The following is a 20,620-nucleotide window of genomic DNA, read 5'->3' on the forward strand; positions in this document are numbered from 1 at the left end:
GTTTCATTTACTTGAACAAAGAGGACTGGGTGCCCACAGACCTGTAGCTTCTGAGAAACACAGACCCTCAGGCACAGGCCGCCCCTGCTGAATCAGTATCTGCAGCTGAATAACAACCCCAGGTGTTTCACAGGTGGGTTAAAGTGGGATAAGCACGAAAATAAACTGACTCTCAATTTGGTTGCACATTGGAATCTCCTGGTGAGTTTCAACCACTGCTCCTGGCTGGGTCCCACCCTTGGAGAGAGTCATGCTCTAAGTCCCCTGTGAGGCTGGATATAGGGGTGGGCAGACCCTGTGTGGTTAAGTCAAACATGGTGTGGAGGTTAGGAAACACTGGAGGGAGAGGTGAAGGAGAGGGTGAAGACAATGCTTCCCTAACCCGCCTCCTCCCCTTTTCACCTTGGGAAGAAACCCTCCTGAATCCAGAAAGATCAGAAGGCTCTGAGGGTGGGATTTCAGTCTCAGGAGAGCGTCCCTGTCTCCCCAGGACCTGGTCCCTAAAACGCAGTGGGTGGAAGCCTCCAGGCTGCCTCGTGGATGGTGGCTGGAAGTCACGAAGATATAAAGAGTGATCTGGAAACTCAGGTTGAACTCCTCCAGCGTGCTTTAGTCTGGTGATTTTTAAATATACTTTACGTGAGAGCCACCTCTTCAAGTCCGGCCACCCAATTTGCTGTACAAACAGTTTCCCTGATACAGAAGTTACGCTCTAGCCGGCTGTACCGCATGATCCCAGGCAGCCTGAGGGAAATGCAGGGGTGTAGACGAGGCGAGCATGGGGGCTGCCAGGGGAGAGGAGGTTTTCTCTTTTGTTTCTTCACACTAAGTTCTGTGAAGCTTCCTTCTTCCGCTTGTACTTTCAGCATCCACATTGCTAATGGTCTCCTCCGTGAAGTCAAGCCTCAGACTATTTGTGCCCCGCCCACCTCCTCGCGTCCCTTCGCTGCCTCGCCCAGGCCCCGCCCACCTCTTCGCGGGACTAGCCCAAGTTTGGCTTCGGTCCTGCGCTGATTGGCACAGACCCGGAAGCGGATGGCGTGGTCTGAAGGTTGAACCATCGCGTCTGCGCTTCCCAGTTCTCTTGGCGCTGCTATACCCGCGACGTGGGGTCCCCACAGACCGACTCCTGTTTCTCAACCCAGAGCAAATTGAGACGTCCGGGTGAGAGTCGGTGAGTCGCCTCCTTTTGAGTTTAAAGTCGCCCTGAGGCTGGTCCCGTCCCCGGTCTTTCTGCAGTGGGGCTGTGCAGACACCTCCTGTCGCCAAACTTTCCTTTGCAAAACCGTTCCTGACTCGTCCTCCCGCCTCGCGCTGTTTCAAGTCCTCACCCGCGAGCTGGATTCTCGCCCTGCTCCAGAGCGCCCCGCAGTCTCGCTCTCCTCGGCCCCTGGAGCGCGGCGCTGCAGCCCCAGTGCCGGGGGTCAGGAAAGCACTCCACATGGTGGGAGTGGGCCCGAGCGAGCGTTTACAACGTTTTGGGGGATTAAAATATTTATTTTGAGGTCCCTATGGGCTACCCCTTATCTGGATGAAGGATCTGGCCCTTGGCCAATGAAATGCTGAGGTGAATTGGCCTGAGGCCAGAGCAGATGGGTGCCCTATGCAGATGGAGGGGTGGCCGTGCTTGGCCGTGGCCACTCCTGGGCTCTCTCGCTTTCCATCTGAGACGTGGTGGAAATGGGAGGGCTACAGGAGAGTAGCCTTTGTTCCTTTGTTACTCCGGGTGGGGAGACGGGTTTTTACCTTTGGTCTAGTTTTGCAAAGTTTACGGTAATTGGCCTTAGATTGCCAGAGCCAGGACCCAAGTGTTTCCTTTTCTTCTTTGTTATTGGAGATGGTCTCTGTGCCTACGTATCCAGTATGGTCCAGCGCGGGCCGTCCAGTCTCAGTGAAATTCTGGATGAGCCCAGGCAGTCTGTAATTTAGAAAATGTACTTAATGGGCCCTTTTCAGTACGGTTTAGGCCTCACCAAGTGACTGTCCTTGTTGTGCTGTTGTACAACTTCTGTCCTAGACAATTGAGCTTTCTTACAGGGGTGGTGAAGTTTTTTCTTTCCTTAGCTACATAGTACTGTCTAATAATTGAGGTTTATAGGACCTTGAAGTTGCTAGTTTGGGCTTTCTGAACTGGAATTGTGTCAGGAACTGGATCAGTGGGCACCAACTCTCCGGCTTCCTAAGGCCATCTGTCTCTGACAGTGGCTCCTCCACATACATAACAAGAAGTAACAGTGAGGGAATGAGCTACATTTTCTGCTAAGTACAGAAACAAGTTCCTTGCCTTTTTTTTTTGGAATCTCTGGTGCTGGCAGATTTGGCTCATTATAAAAGGCTTGAAACACTGGTTTGGGAGAGCGCATGTGGACCTCCCCTCGGACTAAAATGGCAGCTTGGGGGTTTAGCCTTGTCCTGTTGATCCTTAGGGTTACACGTTCTCTTGTTTTCTAATGGGAGTGTAGGAGGTTAGTGCTTATTAGTTCTAGTGGGTTACAGTGACCGGTAGCACAGGAGGGGTTGGCTTCTTTTTGAAGGTGAACCGGGTCTTTTTTGTCCTTTTCTAAGTACCCTAAATAACACATGGCCAATAGGCACAATTTTCACACACCTCTGCATCATGACAAACGTATTTATTTTCTACTGTGTAGCTCCTTTCTTAGTTAAGAGATCCACATCTTAATCTTAGCTTGTTACTATTAATGGCTGCACAAGCATCAAATTTAAAGTTTCTTGTTTGGGGATTCTTTTTTCTTCTGTTCTAGTTATTATTTTACTTGTATCACCTAGGAAAGGACCAGTTCTTAATCTTATTTGAAAAATGGTGGTTGCAGCGGGCTTGATGGGTTATAACACATATCAGGTTGGTCATTTCCTGGGCTACATACCTTGTACTGAGTGGCATTGTACAAATAAGTTCCTTTTAACATTCCTGTACATTCATAATAACTATAGAACAGAAAGATTGTTTTAATTTGCTGTCCTATCTGAGTGACTTGATGAATACACTGGGAACAGTCCTTAGTTTGAGGAAGGTCAGTTGAAGCCTTTACTGTACAAGTCTAAAATTTAAGAAAAATGAGTCCCGTGATGAGCCTCCTCATGCTCCGGCCGTGTGTAGACCGGTCAGCTTCCGGGTGTGACTGGAGCAGGGCTTGTCGTCGTCTTCAGAGTCACTTTCAGGGGTTATGTGGGCTTGGTCTTGCCTCCCAGGTTTCAGCTGTGGGTTTTACACAGCAGTGGTGGATCCAGGCTGGGATCCTTCTACCTTCATGGCAGTGGGTGTGGTCAGGATGACGGTCTGGGGTCTTTTCCACTGTGGGTGCAAAGGGGCTACATTGCAGTCCTTGATCCACACTCGATCACCTGGGGAAAAAGAGTGAACTGAGGAGAATAAGCTAACGGGGCATCTGTCATTTACCTAGGCTGAAATCATTTGTGTAATTTTTCCTAAGGCCTGTAACCATCTCTGTAACTCAATTTCACCTAACTCGGGGAGTGCCCGGGAGTCCCTGTAGTATGGGAGGGGGTCTATGATATAATATTTCATAAGGGGAATATCCTGTTCTCTTGGAGTACACCTAATCTTAATACCATAGGGAGAGCCTGTATCATTTTAATCCTGTTTCCTGACACACTTTCCTTAAGTTATCTTTGATAGTCCGATTTATCCGCTCCACCTTTCCAGAACTCTGAGGTTGGTAGGCGGCATGCAGTTTTCATGTGATCTTTAATACCTTTGCTGTCTTCTGTACTAAGTCAGCCACAAATGCCGGCCTGTTGTCTGAGCCAATTCATAAGGGCAGTCCAAATCTAGGAATAAAGTCTCGAAGAAGCACACGGGTTACTTCACAAGCTTTCTCAGTTTGTGTGGGAAAAGCCTCCACCTACCTAGAGTAGATACACACGAGAACTAGTAAATACTTGTTACTTCTACACTTTGGCATTTCTGGGAATTCCACCTGGAGATCTTCAAAGGGGGCTGCTTCATGAGCTTGTATGCCGGCAGAACGGCTGAACCCTGCCTCGCATTGTGCTGTCGGCAGGTAACACACTGCTGCGCCATGGTTTTGGCAAGGGCTGACAAATGCTAGATGTAGAAGTATCAGCCTAACAACTTTTCAAGTGACTCCTGACCTAGATGGGTGGTTTCATGCACCCCCAGTACAACTGCGGCTCCTAGCAGCTGTGGCACAGCTACTCTCCTATTTGGTAGCAGAATCCTTCCTTCTTCCACCTCGGTTACCTTAGTCATGCACTGCAGAGGACACCAGCAAGATGCCACCTCGGTTGCCTTAGGGAACTCCAGAGCTGACTCAGAAGCTCTAAAAGCAACAGCCACCCCCTACTGCGCACCAGTCACAGCCCCCCTGCTCCCTCAAGCACCTGACCTCGTACCTAGTTATTCTAAAGAAGAAAAAGACTTTCTCCAGGCAGAGGGAGGACAAGTCATGGAAGAAGGACTTCTTTTAAGGGCTTGCAACTCTAAGGGGTCCACGTGAAAGGGTCATGATAGATCAAGCAAGTGGGGTACATGACTAGGGACTACATGCATCAGCTAACAGAACAGAGCAGAACAGAAAGTTTTGCAGTGCTTCTTGATACAATGTCTGGAATTTACATATAACATAAGTAGTTTAGGTCAGGGGTTGATATTATTATTTTTATTTTTAACCACCAGGGCCGGGTGGTGGCGCCAAGGCCATCTGGCTATCTTCTGTTTCTAACTTTTTGCTTTCTCCCTTTTCTCCTGTCTTGTGAACTAGGCAAGGGGGAGGGAGGAGGGCAGCAGGAGAAGTAGTGGTCTTCCTACCTCAGCCTCCAGAGTAGCTGGGACCACAGCCACGCACCACCACACCATGCTGATTTTTGTGTTCTTGATAGAGATGGGCTTTCACCATGTTGCTCAGGCTGGTCTCCAACCCCAGGGCTCAAAGGATCCAGTCTTATCGGCCTCCCAAAGTGCTGGGATTTCAGGTATGCTGTTTTATCAAAGATTGCTGTTGTCATAGGATGGGACCCACACTCAATAATACTTACAGTGGCGCTGGTGGTCCTTGTCTGTGTCCAGCATTAAACATCAAGGCAGTTTCCTCCATGTTGAGAGCTGAGATCAGCCTGTGATCCATAGGGAGGTGAGGGGGCTGTGCTCTGTGTGGGGTTTGGTTAGGGCCAGATCTGTGCCCTGGAGATCTGTGCCCTGCTGCAGCGTGTGTGTATGTGTGGACTATTCCAGGAGGGGAGCAAGATCTGAAAACAGGTCAAAATTACCCTTGTAGGTCTTGCTGTGGGACGTTCTTATCTCTGCATGATCTCTGGTGCAGTGGGTAGCAGAAGACCATCTTTCTCCCGGGTGAGGTCTCCCCCGTGTGTGTGTTTTGTCACAGGAAAGGAGTGAATGGTTTCTAAACATTAAATCTCTGATGTTTTTTCACGCACAGGATTTCCAAAGACTCATGTTACATGAGGAAGCCACCAAGAAGAGCAAAGAAAAGGATCCAGGGATGGCTCTTCCTCAGGTGAGTGATATTCCTCGGTGGATTGTGCTGCCTCTTTCCTTTCTGAAATGCCAGGTATTGTGGTAGCCAGTCTGCTGTGAGTCTGAAGCGTCCTGCCTCACACGTTTGCTGGCACTCACCCATGCCTTTTCTCAGTCCTTGTCATCTTCACTTAAATTCCATCTCCTATAACCTAGTGAATGAGCTTGGGAAGAGGCTCCCCTGGGCATGGTCCTGGGAAGGGCTCACACCAGACATGGATGGAGATGGGCTGTGGACCCCGTGCTGTCAGTGATGTTGGGCGGCAGGGATTGTTCAGCGGCCACATCTGGGTGCACATTTAGCTCTTTCTGGACCAGATAAGAGAAGCTGTATATGAAAGTCATACATTAATGTGCGCTGGTATCTGGTAAATTCTGGAAAAGGAGACAAACTAGGGGAGATATTTTGTGTCTGATTTTGTAATGCATTTGAAGCTACACTAGTGAGTCAATATGTCTCTGACTCCAAACCTTTTGTTTTAGGAGACAGGGTGTCACTCTCGGGCCTAGTTTGGAGTGCAATGGCACAATTCTAGTTCACAGCAGCTTCGAATTCCTGGGCTCAAGTGATCCCCACATTAGACTCCCAAGGAGCTAGGATGACAGGCGTGCGCCACCATGCATGGCTAATTCTTTTATTTTCTATTATTTAGAGTTGGGGACTTGCTATGTTGTCCAGGCTGGAGTGCAGTGGCACAGTCATAGCTCACTGTAGCCTTGAACTCCTGGCCTCAAGTGATCCTCCCACCTGAGCCTCCCAAATTGCTGGGATTATAGGTGTGAGAAAGCCCAGCAGGACTCTGCACTTTCAATGGCTTGGAATAGAATCGAAAGTGGAGATAAATGTCAGTGACAGAGTTCGCTTTATTCCGTCATTGACTTCAAATTATAAAATCAATGTAAATATCTAAATGCAGGGGATTCTTTAAATCATTCTCAGCACTTTGACCCCACAGAGACTGTTTTTTTTGTTGTTGTTTTTTGTTTTTTGTGGGTTTTTTTGCACGGACTCTGATGAAGCAAGCATTTGAGGTAAAAATGATTATAAGTTTGCTGTGACATAAGAGCACAACTTATGTCGTTAGAGAGGATGGAGCCATTCTTTTTCTACCCATTATTATTAAATGATTCTTTTGTTTTAAACACCACACACTGTATATATGTGTTGTGTAGTAAAAGTCCAAAGAAAAGTGCACTTACGCATCCCCTATCCTGTCCAACCTTCCACCCGTCCCCATGGCTCAATGGGGAATCACTGTTGAAGGTTCTGTGACAAGTCAGTGCAATCCTTTATTGTATTCATACATCGTTATGAGACTTTAGAAAAAATTATTTGATGATTTTTTTTTTTTTTTTGCATGTTTTTTGAGACAAGGTCTCACTCTGTCATCCGCCTGGAGTACAGTGGCACATTGCAACCTCTGGCTCTCAGGTTCAAATGAGTCTTAGGCTTCAACCAACTGAGTAGCTGCAGTTACAGACACGTGCTACACTCCTGGCTAATTGCTGTATTATTAGTACAGGTGGGGTTTCCCCATGTTGGCCAGGCTGGTCTCGTACTCTTGGCCTCAATTAATCCTCCCGCCACGGCCTCCCAAAGTGCTGGGATTTCAGGTGTGAGTCCCGCTTCCAGCCTGATGAATGTTTTGTCATGGTATTTTGTCCTGCAAGTTCTGAAAATTTTCATGTTTCCAAGGTAGAAAACAAGATAGCTTGCCTTTTAAATCTTCCTTGGAACTTTCTCTGAATGAAGACACGTGAGTCCTTCACAGTTTTGTTTCGTTTCTTTTTGTTGTTGTTGTTGTTGTTTTTTTTTAGATGGAGTTTCATTCTTGTTGCCCAGGCTGGAGTGCAATGGCACGATTTCAGCTCACTGCAACTTCCACCTCCCAGGTTCAAGTGATCTTCCTGCCTCAGTCTCCCAAGTAGCTGGGATTATAGGCATGCGCCACCATTCCCAGCTAATTTTGTATTTTTACTAGAGACAGGATTTGTCCCTGTTGATCAGGCTGGTCTGGAACTCCCAACCTCAGGTTATCCACCCATTTCAGCCTTTCAAAATGCTGAGATTACAGCCATGAGCCACCGCACTCGGCCTTTTTAAAAAAAAAAAAATTATTATTTTTGAGTTGGTCTTGCTCTCATTTTTTTGAGATGGTCCAGCCCAGGCTGGAGTGCAGTGGCATGATCTCGGCTCACTGCAACCTCTGCCTTTCATGTTCAAGCGCTTCTCCTGCCTCAGCCTCCCGAATAGCTGGGACTACAGGCACGCGACCACGCCCAGCTAATTTTTGTATTTTTAGTAGAGACGAGATTTCACCATGTTGGCCAGAATGGTCTCTATTTCTTGACCTTATGATCCACCTGCCTCAGCCTTCCAAAGTGCTGGGATTACAGGCGTGACCTACCACGTGCGGCCAAGCCCAGGGCTTATGTAGAAAACATCATTTGCAATATATGTACTTTTTTTTTTTTGTTTAGAAAGAATCTCACACTGTTGCCCAGGCGGGATTGCAGTGGTGTGATCTTGGCTTAGGGTAACCTCCGCTTCCAGAGTTCAAGCAATTTTCTTTACTCAGCTTCCTGAATCGCTGGGATTACAGGCACCCCACCACCATTCCCAGCCAGTTTTTGAATTTTTAGTAGATACGGAGTTTCGTCGTGTTGGAGAGGTTGGTCTCGAACTCCTGACCTTGAGTGATCCATCCACCTTAGTCTCCCAAAGTGATGGGATTACAGGTGTGAGCCAACATGCCTGGATTTATTATATATATAGAGAGATACACATACACACATATCTATATGTGTATATATAGATGTGTGTGTGTGTATATATATATATATATATATATTTTTTTTTTTTTTTTTTTTTTTTGAGATGGAGTCTTACTCTGCAGCCCAAGCTGAAGTGCAGTGGCATGATCTTGGCTCACTGCAAACTTTGCCTCTGGTTATCAAGTTATTCTCCTGCCTCAGCCTCCCAAGTAACTGGGACTAGAGGTGTGCACCACCACACCTAGGTTTTGTTTTTTTTTTTTTTTGTTTTTTTTTTTTTTTTTTGTATTTTTAGTAGATACGGAGTTTCACCATGTTGCCCTGGGTGGTCTCAAACTCCTGAGCTCAGATGATCCACCTGCCTTGGCCTCCCAAAGTGCGGGGATTTTAGGTGTGAGCCACTGTGCCAGGCCATATATTTTTTATATTGTCCATAAAACTGAGACTTCCGCAGTGACTTAGGGGATTTTAAAATCTATCATGAAAAAGTACAATAAAACGCAACTATACAGAAAAATTTTTCAAAAATACCTTAATGTGGATTTGTCAGAACACAGTCTTGGATCAAATCAATACTCATTTTCTCTTTTCTCATTTCATGTGAAGGTGATAACTCAGTCCTCCATGTTTTGTGGAAATGTGTTTTTCATTTTAGGGACGCTTGACTTTCAGGGATGTGGCTATAGAATTCTCATTGGCAGAGTGGAAATGCCTGGACCCTGTGCAGAGGGCTTTATACACGGCCGTGATGTTGGAGAACTACAGGAATCTGGAGTTTGTGGGTGAGGAAAATGTCCCTCTAGACATGAGGAATCTGTCCTTGTCTCTCTTGGCTCTTCCTGGTTTTGTAGTCTCTTGTGATGTTGCCCCGTGCATGCTTTTGATGTACATGTCATTGTTTTCTGCAGTGATGACCCTCCTATCTGTCATGGGTAGCTTCTTAGAGCTGTCTGTTTTTACATAAAAACAGAAAATTCATGAACACTTTGACTAATACAATTGAACATCATCCTGCTGTAGGCAGAGATGTCCTTGGAAGCCCTGAGCAGAATTGTCAACGTGGTCCAGGATACGAGATAGAAAGCATGACACTGACTGACAAGTGTTTCCAGCTGTGGTTCTGGTTTTGTTTTCTTTTTCTTTGTTTGTTTTTAGATAGAGTCTCCCTCTGTTGAACAGGCTGGAGTGCAGTGTCATGATCTCAGCTTATTGCAACCTCTGCCTCCTGGGTTCAAGCAATTCTTGTACCTCAGTCTCTCAACCTAACTAGAGTTACAGGCACATGCCTTCATACCTGGCCGATTTTTGTATTTTTAGTAGACGTAGGGTATCACCATGTTGGCCAGTCTGGTCTTGAACTCCTGGCCTCAAGCAATTTGCCCGCCTCAGCCTCCAAGTGTTGGGATTACAGGCATGAGTCACCACATTTGGCCTTTCTTTCTGGTTTTTGAGAACCATCACAGAAGCGTCTCTCACTGGCACTGTGACAGTGATCATCACATAAACTAATGATCATTTTCTCTAAGCAGCAGTGACTGCTATAGAAAATTTCTCCTAGGTAGGACATCATTCAGGCTTACTGCCTCATACATATGAGGCTCTTGACTGAACTCTTTTTTTTTTTTTTTTTTTTTTGGACACAGAATTTTCTCTTGTTGCCCAGGCTGGAGTGCAATGTCATGATCTCCACTCACTGCCACCTCTGCCTCCTGGGTTCAAGCAATTCTGCTGCCTCAGCCTCCCGAGTAGATGGGATTACAGGCACCCACCACCACACCTGACTAATTTTTGTATTTTTAGTAGAGACAGGGTGTTTCTAAACTTTGAAGATCACATTTGGGAAGTTTAAGTATTGCTTTTTGTGTAATATTTACACACTTCAATATTAACTATTATTTACCCTCTGTACTTAATTGGAAACCTATTGGTCTTTATGTTTTTTAGATAGCTTTTTAAAATTCATGATGGAGTTCTCATCAACTGGGCACAGTAATACCAGAGAAGGGTTCCACACAGGGACATTGGAAAGACATAAAAGTCATCCCATTGGAGATTTTTGCTTCCCAGAAATCAAAAAAGATATTCATCACTCTGAGTTTCAGTGGCAAGAAGTTGAAAGAAATGGCCATGAAGCACCTATGACAGAAACCAGAGAGATGACGCGTAGTACAGACCGATATGATCATAGTCATGCTGGAAACAAGCCTATTAAAGATCAGCTTGGATCAAGCTTTCATTCACATCTACCTGAACTGCACATATTTCCGACCGAAGGGAAAATTAGTAACCAAGTGGACAAGTCTGTCAGTGGTGCTTCCTCAGCTTCAACATCCCAAAGAATTTCTTGTAGACTCAAAACCCATATTTCTAATAAGTATGGGAAGAATTTCCTCCATTCCTCATTATCCACACAAATACAGGAAGTACGCATGAGAGAAAAACCTTGCCGATATAATGAGTGTGGCAAAGCGTTTAATTATAGCTCACTCTTAAGGAGCCATCACATAACCCATTCAAGAGAGAAACAATATAAATGTGATGTATGTGGCAAGATCTTTAATCAGAAGCGATATCTTGCATGTCATCGTAGATGTCACACTGGTAAGAAAACTTACAAGTGTAATGAGTGTGGGAAGGTCTTCAGTCAAACATCATCTTTTACATGCCATTGTAGACTTCATAGTGGACAGAAACCTTACAAGTGTAATGAATGTGGCAAGACATTCAGTTGGAAGTCATCCCTTAGATGCCATCGTAGACTTCATACTGGAGAGAAACCTTACAAGTGTAATGAGTGTGGCAAGACCTTCCATCAGAAGACATCCCTTCAATGCCATCATACAGTTCACACTGGAGAGAAAGCTTACAAGTGTTATGAATGTGGCAAGACTTTCAGTCAGATGTCATCCCTTACATGCCATCGTAGGCTTCATACTGGAGAGAAACCTTACAAGTGTAATGAGTGCGGCAAGACCTTCAGTCGGAAGTCATCCCTTATATGCCATTGTAGACTTCATACTGGAGAGAAACCTTACAAGTGTAATGAGTGTGGCAAGACCTTCATTCGGAAGTCATCCCTTATATGCCATTGTAGACTCCATACTGGAGAGAAACCTTACAAGTGTAATGAGTGTGGCAAGACCTTCAGTCAGAAGACAACCCTTACATGCCATCGTAGACTTCATACTGGAGAGAAACCTTACAAGTGTAATGAGTGTGGCAAGACGTTCAGTGAGAAGTCATCCCTTAGATGCCATTGTAGACTTCATACTGGAGAGAAACCTTACAAGTGTAATGAATGTGGCAAGACCTTCCGTCGAAATTCAGGCCTTGTAATTCATAAGGCAGTTCATAGTGAAGAGAAACCTTACAAGTGTAATGAGTGTGGCAAGACCTTCCGTCAGAAGTCATACCTTCAGTGTCATCATAGACTTCATACTGGAGAGAAACTTTACACATGTAATGAATGTGGCAAGGTTTTTAGTAGAAGACAAAACTTTGCACATCATCATAGACTTCATACTGGAGAGAAACCTTACAAATGTGAGGAATGTGACAAAGTTTACATTCGCAGATCACAGCTTGAAACACATAGGATAATTCATACTGGAGAGAGATCATACAAATGTAAGGTTTGTGACAAGGCTTTCTGGAAAAAGTCATGCCTTGTACACCATAAGAGAGTTCATACTGGAGAGAAACCGTACAAGTGTAATAAATGTGGCAAGACCTTCAGTCAGAAGTCAAATCTTCAGTGTCATCATACACTTCATACTGGAGAGAAACCTTACACATGTAATGAATGTGGCAAGGTTTTTGGTAGAAAAGCACACCTTGCGCGTCATCATAGAATTCATACTGGAGAGAAACCTTACAAATGTGAAGAATGTGACAAAGTTTTCAGTCGCAAATCACACCTTGAAAGACATAAGAGAATTCATACTGGAGAAAAACCATACAAATGTAAGGTTTGTGACAAGGCTTTCCGGAGTGATTCATGCCTCGCACAACATCAGAGAGTTCATACTGGAGAGAAACCTTACAAGTGTAATGAATGTGGCAAGGTTTTTAATCAAAAAGCACACCTTGCACAACATCAGAGAGTTCATACTGGAGAGAAACCTTACAAGTGTAATGAGTGTGACAGAGCCTTTAGTGGGAAGTCAACACTTATTCACCATCAAGCCATCCATGGTGTAGGGAAACTTTACAAATGTAATGATTCTCACAAAGTCTTCAATAATGCTACAGTCATTGCAAATCATTAGAGAATCCATAAAGAAGAGAGATCTTGTGAAGGGGGCCACCTGTTCCACACCTGTGGGTGTTTCTTGTCAGGTGGGACGAGAGACTGAGAAAAATAAGACACAGAGACAAAGTATAGAGGAAGAAAAGTGGGCCAGGGGACTGGCGCTCAGTATACGGAGGACCCGTGCTGGCACCAGTCTCTGAGTTCCCTCAGTATTTATTGATCACTATCCTCTACCATCTCGGTGAGGGGGATGTGGCAGGACTATAGGGTAATGGTGGGGAGAGGGTCAGCAGGAAAACGTGAGCAAGGGACTCTGCGTCAGAAATAAGTTTAAGGAAAGGTGCTGTGCCTTGATGTGCACGTAGGCCAGATTTATGTTTGACTTTACACAAACATCTCAGTGCAGTAAAGAGCAGTACTGCCGCCAGCATGTCTCATCTCCAGCCATAAGGAGGTTTTATCCTATCTCAGTAAATAGAATGTACGATCGGGTTTTACACTGAGACATTCCATTCCCAGGAAGGAGCAGGAGACAGATGCATTTCTCTTATCTCCACTGCAAAGAGGCCTTCCTCTTTCACTAATCATCCTCAGCACAGACTGTTTATGGGTGTCGGGCTGGGGGACGGTCAGGTTTTTCCCTTCCCACGAGGCCGTATCTTAGGCTGTCTCAGTGTGGAGAAACCTTGGACAATACCCAGACTTTTTTGGGCAGAGGTCCCTGCAGCCTTCTGTAGTGCATTGTGTCCCTGGGTACTTGAGACTGGAGAATGGCGATTACTTTTACCAAGCATACTGCCTGCAAACACATTTTTAACAAAGCATATCCTGCACAGCCCTAAATCCATTAAACCTTGAGTCAATACAGCACATGTTTCTGTGAGCACAGGGTTGGGGCTAGGGTTACAGATTAACAGCATCTCAAGGCAGAAGAGTTTTTCTTAGTACAGATCAGAATGGAGTTTCTTATGTCTTCCTTCTTCTACATAGACACAGTAACAGTCTGATATATCTTTCACCCACAATCTGAAAAGTGGAATGTGGCAAATTTTTCAGACATCGTTCATAACTTATAGTTCATCAGCGAACTCATACTGGAGAGAAACCTTACAAATGTCATGACTGGCAAGGTCTTCAGTCAAGTTTCATCCTATGCATAACATAGAAGTCATTCAGGAGAGAAATCTCACAAGTGTGATGATTATGACAAAGCCTTTACTTCACATTCACAAATCATTAGGCATCAGAGAATCCATACTGGACAGAAATCTTACAAATGTCATAAGGGTGGCAAGGTCTTCAGTCTGGGTACTCCATGCAGAACATCAGAAAATTCATTTTTTGAGATAATTGTTTCAAATAAAATGAATATAGAAAATCATAAAGCTTTAATTGACATTAGAGTCAACTCCGCATTGACTTGAGTTTGAGTTGACTTAACATTGAGTTCAAGTATTAATTGACATGAAAAGTGTTAATGTTAAGAAGAATGGGCCAGGTGCAGTGGCTCATGCCTGTAATCCCAGCACTTTGGGAGGCCAAGGCAGGTAAATCACTCTAGGTCAGCAGCCTGGCCAGCAGCCTTGAGCCACTTTACCCAGCCTGGTTTCAATTTTTATTTTTTGAGATAGAGTCTTGCTCTTGTTGCCCAGGCTGTAGTGCAATGACATGATCTCAGCTCACTGAAACCTCTGCCTCCTGCATTCAAGCAATTATCCTGCCTCAGCCTCCTGAGTAACTGGGATTAGTGGTGTGCGCCAACAGCATGCTAATTTTTTTTTTTTTTTTTTTTTTTTGAGACGGAGTCTCGCTCTGTCACCCAGGCTGGAATGCAGTGGCCAGATCTCAGCTCACTGCAAGCTCCGCCTCCCGGGTTTACGCCATTCTCCTGCCTCAGCCTCCCAAGTAGCTGGGACTACATGAGCCCGCCACCTCGCCCGGCTAGTTTTTTTGTATTTTTTAGTAGAGACGGAGTTTCACCCTGTTAGCCAGGATGGTCTTGATCTCCTGACCTCATGATCCGCCCGTCTCGGCCTCCCAAAGTGCTGAGATTACAGGCTTGAGCCACGGCGCCAGGCCAATTTTTGTATTTTTATTTATTTTTATTTTATATTTTATTTTATCTTTGTTTTGAGATGGAGTCTCGCTCTTGTCACCCAGGCTGGAGTGGTGTGATCTCACTGCAACCTTTGCCTCCTGGGTTCAAGCAATTGTCCTGCCTCAGCCTCCTGAGTAGCTGGGATTATAGGTGCCTGCCACCACGCCTGGCTAATTTTTGTATTTTTAGTAGGGGGGTTTCTCTATATTGGTCAGGCTGGTCTCGAACCCCTGACCCCAGCTGATCCACCCACCTCGGCCTCCCAAAGTGGAAGGATTACAGGCATGAGCCACTGTGACTGACTTTTTTTTTTTTTTTTTTTTTGAGCCTGTTTTGCAGCCTTTACAAAAATCAGGGTTTTCCCACGAGATCACGAAGATTTTCACATAAGGGACTTCTGACCATTTGTGTTGGTGTTGCTGTTGGCAGTAAAGGTCAAGCGGGAATATGGTAATAGCATTCAAACTTCCCACCTTTGGCCACATTCCTGCCTTTCTAGTTGATAGAAAGGCCAAACTCAGTTACTTGGGAGGCTGAGGCAGGAGAATCACTTGAACCCAAGAGGCAGAGGTTGCAGTGAGCCGAGATTGCACCATTGTACTCCAGCCTGGGCAAAAAAAAGTCTTAAAAAAAAAAGTCATGCCTCTTCACCTCTTGTGGTGTGTGCTTGACTCGTCTTCTCGCCAGGTCTTCTCACAAGACTTTCAGGATTAAGCGAGTCCTGACCAAGAAACAAAAGCAAAATTGTCCCATTTCCTAGTGGATTCGCATGAAAACTGGTACTAAGGTCACAATTATGTTACCATATCAAGCTGAAAATGTCACCACTATCTGGAGAGTTGGATATGTTTTATTGGGAATATATTTTTTATCTCTGAATCTGTTATGAATGCATTTGTTGGCTGGGTTCAGTAATATGTGAAACATTTCATTTCAAAAAAATGTCAAGTGAAGTAATTCAATAGAGTACCTTACTCTTTGTTTTGTTTTTTTGAGATGGAGACTCCACTATGTTCAGTGGATCACACCTGTGGTCCATGCATCTTGGGAGACTGAGGTGGGAGGATTGCTTGAGACCGAGTCTCCTGGAAATCTTCTAGTCTCTTCTAACCCATTTCATGACAGACCCTTGGACTCTACTTTGTCATCTACCTGTGACCCCAATTCCAGTTATTCCACCTTTCCACACCGAACCAATATATGTCTTACATGTTTTGATTGATGTATTTTTTTTTTTTTTTTTTTTGAGACGGAGTCTCGCTGTGTCACCCAGGCTGGAGTGCAGTGGCCCGATCTCGGCTCACTGCAAGCTCCGCCTCCCGGGTTTACGCCATTCTCCTGCCTCAGCCTCTGAGTAGCTGGGACTACAGGCGCCCGCCACCACGCCCGGCTAGTTTTTTGTATTTTTAGTAGAGACGGGGTTTCACCATGTTAGCCAGGATGGTCTCGATCTCCTGACTTCGTGATCCACCCGCCTCGGCCTCCCAAAGTACTGGGATTACAGGCTTGAGCCACCGCGCCCGGCCTTGATTGATGTATTATGTCTCCCTAAAATGTGTAAAACCAAACTACAGGCTGAACACCTTGGGCACACGTCGTCAGGACCTCCTGAGGCTGTGCCCACGGGGGCATTTTTAACGGTGGCAAAATATATTTCTAAATTGATTGAGACCCAGTAGATACTTCACAAGTTCATGAACACAGAAAAAATCAAGAGAGAACAGAAAAAAAACTAGATGTAATGGAAAGCACAAAATCGGGTCCAAAATGTGAACATATTTATTCAACATAAGGAAATGCTCTTCAACTTTGTGTGGAAGATAGATTACTAATATTTGATTAAAATAAAAACCCATTCTATGTAATGTTAGCCAATTTAAAACTGCAAATAGTGATCAATTATATGTATGTTTGAAACTTCCTAATATTTCACTTGGTATTGCTATTACTACATTCTTGGAGTAGGAGCTCAGTCTGTCAGATACATTACAGGAGAGTGGTGTCTCTCCATAGTTGGGCTTAGGTCTCTGTTGCATGAGTGGATAAACTGTTAAGCAGGAACCTAGGAGAGCTAGAATGACAAAGTTCATGTCCATTAAAGCTAGCAAGACATATCCCTACTGCTCATGCATGAGTCACGGTTATAAGATGTTTACGGTTAAGGGAAGCATCTTAATGATACCTGTAAGGACAAACTCCTACAGAAACACGATGTCCAGACGACCCAATAGCCCATGACAATGTTTGCTTTTAAGATAGCAGGCTGGTCTCAGACTCCTGACCTCCGGTGATCCGCCTGCCTCGACCTTCCAAAGTGCTGGGATTACAGGCGTGAGCCACCACACCCGGCCAAAGATAGCTTCAAACCAACAAAGTAATAAGTTTTGTCACACTGTCAGCCCACCGGCAGGGAGACATACCTTAGCTTTTACTTAGGCCCCTATGTAAGAAAAACTTCATGAGGAGGCGTTCCCCCTGCTTTCTAAGGACGCCCTGCTGTGTAACTGGTAGCTTTCAATCAACTCTCCTCACTGCACTGGGACACTCGCCTTGAATTCTTTACTGCGCAAGATGCAAGAACTCTAACATGAGGTGTGGACTGTGACCCCGTTTTAGGCAACAAAATGACTGAACGTTATACAAAAACAGACAGTTGATCTAATTCTCATAAAAATAGGAATTTCGTAGTCCTCATCCACCATGCCAAGAAAAGATCGACACTGGAGTCACCGTTCATGATAACAAAGGGGCTGACAGCTGGGAAACATGGGTGGATAAGGATGAGGCGCTCAGCAGCCGCCAGCTGGTATTAATGAAAAGGGCAATAGGATCCTGAAAGGGGGAAGACATCTTGTAAAACGATGTAAAAGCTGCAGAGCCACTGGGCCTGCGAGTTTCCCATGGTGAACCTGGGACTCCCTGATAACTGCACAAACTCGCGTGGGGATTTCAACATTCCGAAGCACCCAGATTCCTGGTGTGGCTGGACTCGGGGCTAGGGTGCTGCGAAAGGCAGGTCTGAAGCAGAAAGACAAAAACAAAAACAAAAACCGTCACGTGAGTCAGCCCCGGGCGCTGCGTGCAGAAAAACCCTGGATGGGTCCTGAACCCTGTCTGGGCGGGGCCTGGACACTGGGCGGGGACAGGCGGGCGGGGGTAAGATCAAAGAGGGGGCGGGGCCTGAACAGGTGCTGGGTCAGGGCTAGAGGGTGGAGGCCGCTGTGGGTGCAGGGCCTGGAACGGGACTGGGGCGGGGCAAGAGGGAGGAGGCTGCCTGGGGCCGGGTCGGACAGCCTGCAGGAGCCGCGCCAGAGGGTTATCGTCGTCTAGGGGGCGGGCTCCCGAAGGTGTGTGATTCTAAAGAGCCAGGCCTGGAGGGGGCGGGTCCGGGCTCTCTCCTCAGCTGGGCCATGGATGTCGCCGGCTGTCATCCTCTCCCTCTAGGACTGGATCCTCCGGGTTCCGATTGGTGGATTGATTTTAATGTGCCGTGATGTTACCCCTAATATCACGTGGATGCTTCCTGCCCGTTTTAAGTTAATATTTCAAGCAATGGAAGGTAAAACAACTTACTGTAGTGGACCACCTGTGCTGAACGCTGAATAGTTTTTCCTCTTAAATTGAAAATGGCTTTAATGCAAAGCGCCTTTTTTGAGCAGGTGGAGTCGCGCGTCCTGCAGGCGGGGCGAGCTCCCCTCCGTCTGGGGCAGGGCCGGGGAGAGGGGCAGGGACCTCGGTAAAGGGGTGGAGTGGGGCGCTGGTTGCAGCGGGGACTGACAGTTAGAAAGTCTTATTAAACTAAGCAAGGTCCTGGGTTGTTTGAGTGGATAATGGAAACTGAAAGGTGACATGCAAAACTGCCTATGACACACAGGAGGTGGAGGATAATTTCATATTTCACGGAAGTAAAGTCAGGTCATGGAGCGGTGGCTCACACCTGTAATTTCAGCACTTTGAGAGGCTGAGGCGGGAGGATCGCTTGAGCCCAGGATTTTGAGATCAGCCTGGACAACATAGTGAGACGTCGTCTCTACTAAAAATCAAAAAATGAGTCAGGTGTGGTGGTGCACGCCTGTGGTCCCACCTGCTCGGGGCACTGAGGTCGGATCACTTGAGCCAGGGATTTTATGGTTGCAGTGAGCTCTAATCTCGCCACCACACTCCAGCCTCGGTGACAGAGCGAGACCCTGTCTCAAACAAACAAGCAAATAAATGAGAGGTATAATTCCTCCTTTGAAAATAAAAAAAGATTTTTTTTTCGTCTCTTTTCCTAGGACATTTATTTAGAAAATTTGTAAATGCATTTTCTCTGTCTCCTGAGGCTTTTCTTTGGACAGAGTTTTGCTCTTGTTGCCCACGCTGGAGTGCAATGGCGCGATCTCCGCTCACCGCAACTTCTGTCTCCCGGGTTCAAGCGATTCTCCTGCCTCAGCCACTTGAGTAGCTGGGATTACAGGCATGCACCAGCATGCCCGGCTAACCTTGTATTTATACTAGATATGGGGTTTCTCCATTTTGGTCAGACTGGTCTCGAACTCCCGACCTCAGGCGATCCGCCCGCCTCCGCCTCTTAAACCACTGGGATTACAGGTGTGAGCCACCGCGCCTGGCTTGAAGTGGTATTTTTTAGAAACAACGTAATCCTTTTTTCAGCTTAATAACCCAGGGATGTATTTCTGAAGGACTTGGGGTCTCTCTTTGAAAGGCAAGCAACAAGGGAGACAGTACCTGTATCTCGGTAGGAAGTTAAATATTTCAAACATCAAATAATTCCAATGTAAAAGTATGGACCTTTAAATACTGAGCTTTGAAAGGAATGTGGTCATGCAACCTGAGTCCAGTGGTATGCAGATGCAACTTCTAAGAGTTTTCCTGACCAGACGCGGTGGCTAACACTTGTAATCCCAACAGTTTGGGAGGAGGAGGCGGCTGGATCACTTGACGTCAGGAGTTCGAATCCAGCCTGGCCAACGTGATGAAACCCCGTCTCTACTAAAAATACAAAACAATTAGCCAGGCTTGGTGGCGCCCGTCTGTAATCCCAGCTAGTTGGGAGGCGGAGGCAAGAGAACTACTTTAACCCACGGGGTGAAGGTTGCAGTGAGCCGAGATCTCGCCACTGCACTCCAGCCTGGGTGACAGATAAATACTCTGTCTCAAAAAAGAAAAGAAAAGAAAAATGTAAATATAAGAATGAAAGTAATAGATCTCTTCCACAAATGTGCTAGGACAACTCACTGGATATTCACATGAAAAAGAATAATATTGGATCCCTATCTCACACAATCAAAAATTTTATTTAAAGAAATTTAAAAGAGAGAGAGAGAGAGACGAGGAAGGGAGCGCTGCAGGAGGAGGTGTTACTTTGTCGCCCAGGCTAACTTGGAGCCCCAGGTTCAGCGATCCTCCCGCCGCTCCTCTCTGAGTAGCTGGAACCTCAGGCTTTCGGCCCTGTGCCCGCATCTCTGCTGGGTTTAAGCAGCAGGTGGTGACCTCACTCCTTCCTGGCCTGAGCACTCGGTCCCGCATCCTAGGCGGTGGCCCTAGGAAAGTCTCTGAAGCTGAGCATAGGGTGGACTCTCCCTTCCCAGTGAACGGAGAATAGAAAGGGAGAGGATTTCTATTCTATTATTTGGGCCGTCAGCCTGAAATCGTTACGCTGCACCCAGGCAGGGCTTTGCATTTCACGTTCTAGTTTGCATCCCCGTTTCAGACAATTACAGGGCTTTTGAATCACGCCTCAGCCTTCCTGGCAGGTCCCGCCTCCAAAGCTCGAAAACCAGAGGCGCTGGGAGCTAGGATGAGAGGCGCACAGGTCCCGCCCGGGTCCCGCCCTCTGCTAATTCTGAAGGGCAAGGTCTCTCCGCCTCGCGCCCCGCCCCTACCTCGCCCAGGCCCGCCCACCTCCTCGTGGGTCCCGCCCAGGCCTGGCTTCTGTCCTGCCTGCGCAGATTTACGC

General features: G+C 46.2%; 1 protein-coding gene and 1 long non-coding RNA gene across 6 annotated transcripts; one reads left to right on the forward strand and one right to left on the reverse strand.

Annotated features, from left to right (window-relative positions):
- The first annotated feature begins 1,077 nt into the window (after positions 1-1,077).
- Positions 1,078-15,628, forward strand: LOC720413 (uncharacterized). 5 transcript variants are annotated; one of them, XR_013410168.1, is made up of 6 exons: positions 1,078-1,174; positions 4,882-4,974; positions 5,439-5,516; positions 8,967-9,093; positions 10,256-13,453; positions 15,230-15,628. XR_013410168.1 is itself a non-coding variant. In XM_077981223.1 (6 exons), the coding sequence occupies exons 4-6, from the start codon at positions 5,454-5,456 to the stop codon at positions 12,577-12,579; spliced, it is 2,514 nt and encodes an 837-aa protein (XP_077837349.1). In that variant the 5' UTR covers positions 1,078-1,174; positions 4,882-4,974; positions 5,277-5,355; positions 5,439-5,453; the 3' UTR covers positions 12,580-13,948. The 5 variants fall into 5 exon arrangements, 4 of the variants coding, with proteins under 4 accessions (XP_077837349.1, XP_028695208.2, XP_077837348.1 ...); XM_077981223.1 differs by lacking the exon at positions 15,230-15,628 and adding an exon at positions 5,277-5,355 and having other exon boundaries at positions 10,256-13,948; XM_028839375.2 differs by lacking the exon at positions 15,230-15,628 and adding an exon at positions 5,277-5,350 and having other exon boundaries at positions 10,256-13,948.
- On the reverse strand, positions 14,052-19,911 carry LOC144337324 (uncharacterized). Its single transcript, XR_013410298.1, has 3 exons — positions 19,241-19,911; positions 16,004-16,153; positions 14,052-15,177 (listed from the first exon to the last, which is right to left on the reverse strand). It is a non-coding gene; the product is annotated as an uncharacterized LOC144337324 (long non-coding RNA).
- Positions 19,912-20,620: the final 709 nt, after the last annotated feature.

The sequence above is a fragment of the Macaca mulatta genome, chromosome 19 (genome assembly GCF_049350105.2).
Source record: "Macaca mulatta isolate MMU2019108-1 chromosome 19, T2T-MMU8v2.0, whole genome shotgun sequence".
Taxonomy (NCBI): Eukaryota; Metazoa; Chordata; class Mammalia; order Primates; family Cercopithecidae; genus Macaca; species Macaca mulatta.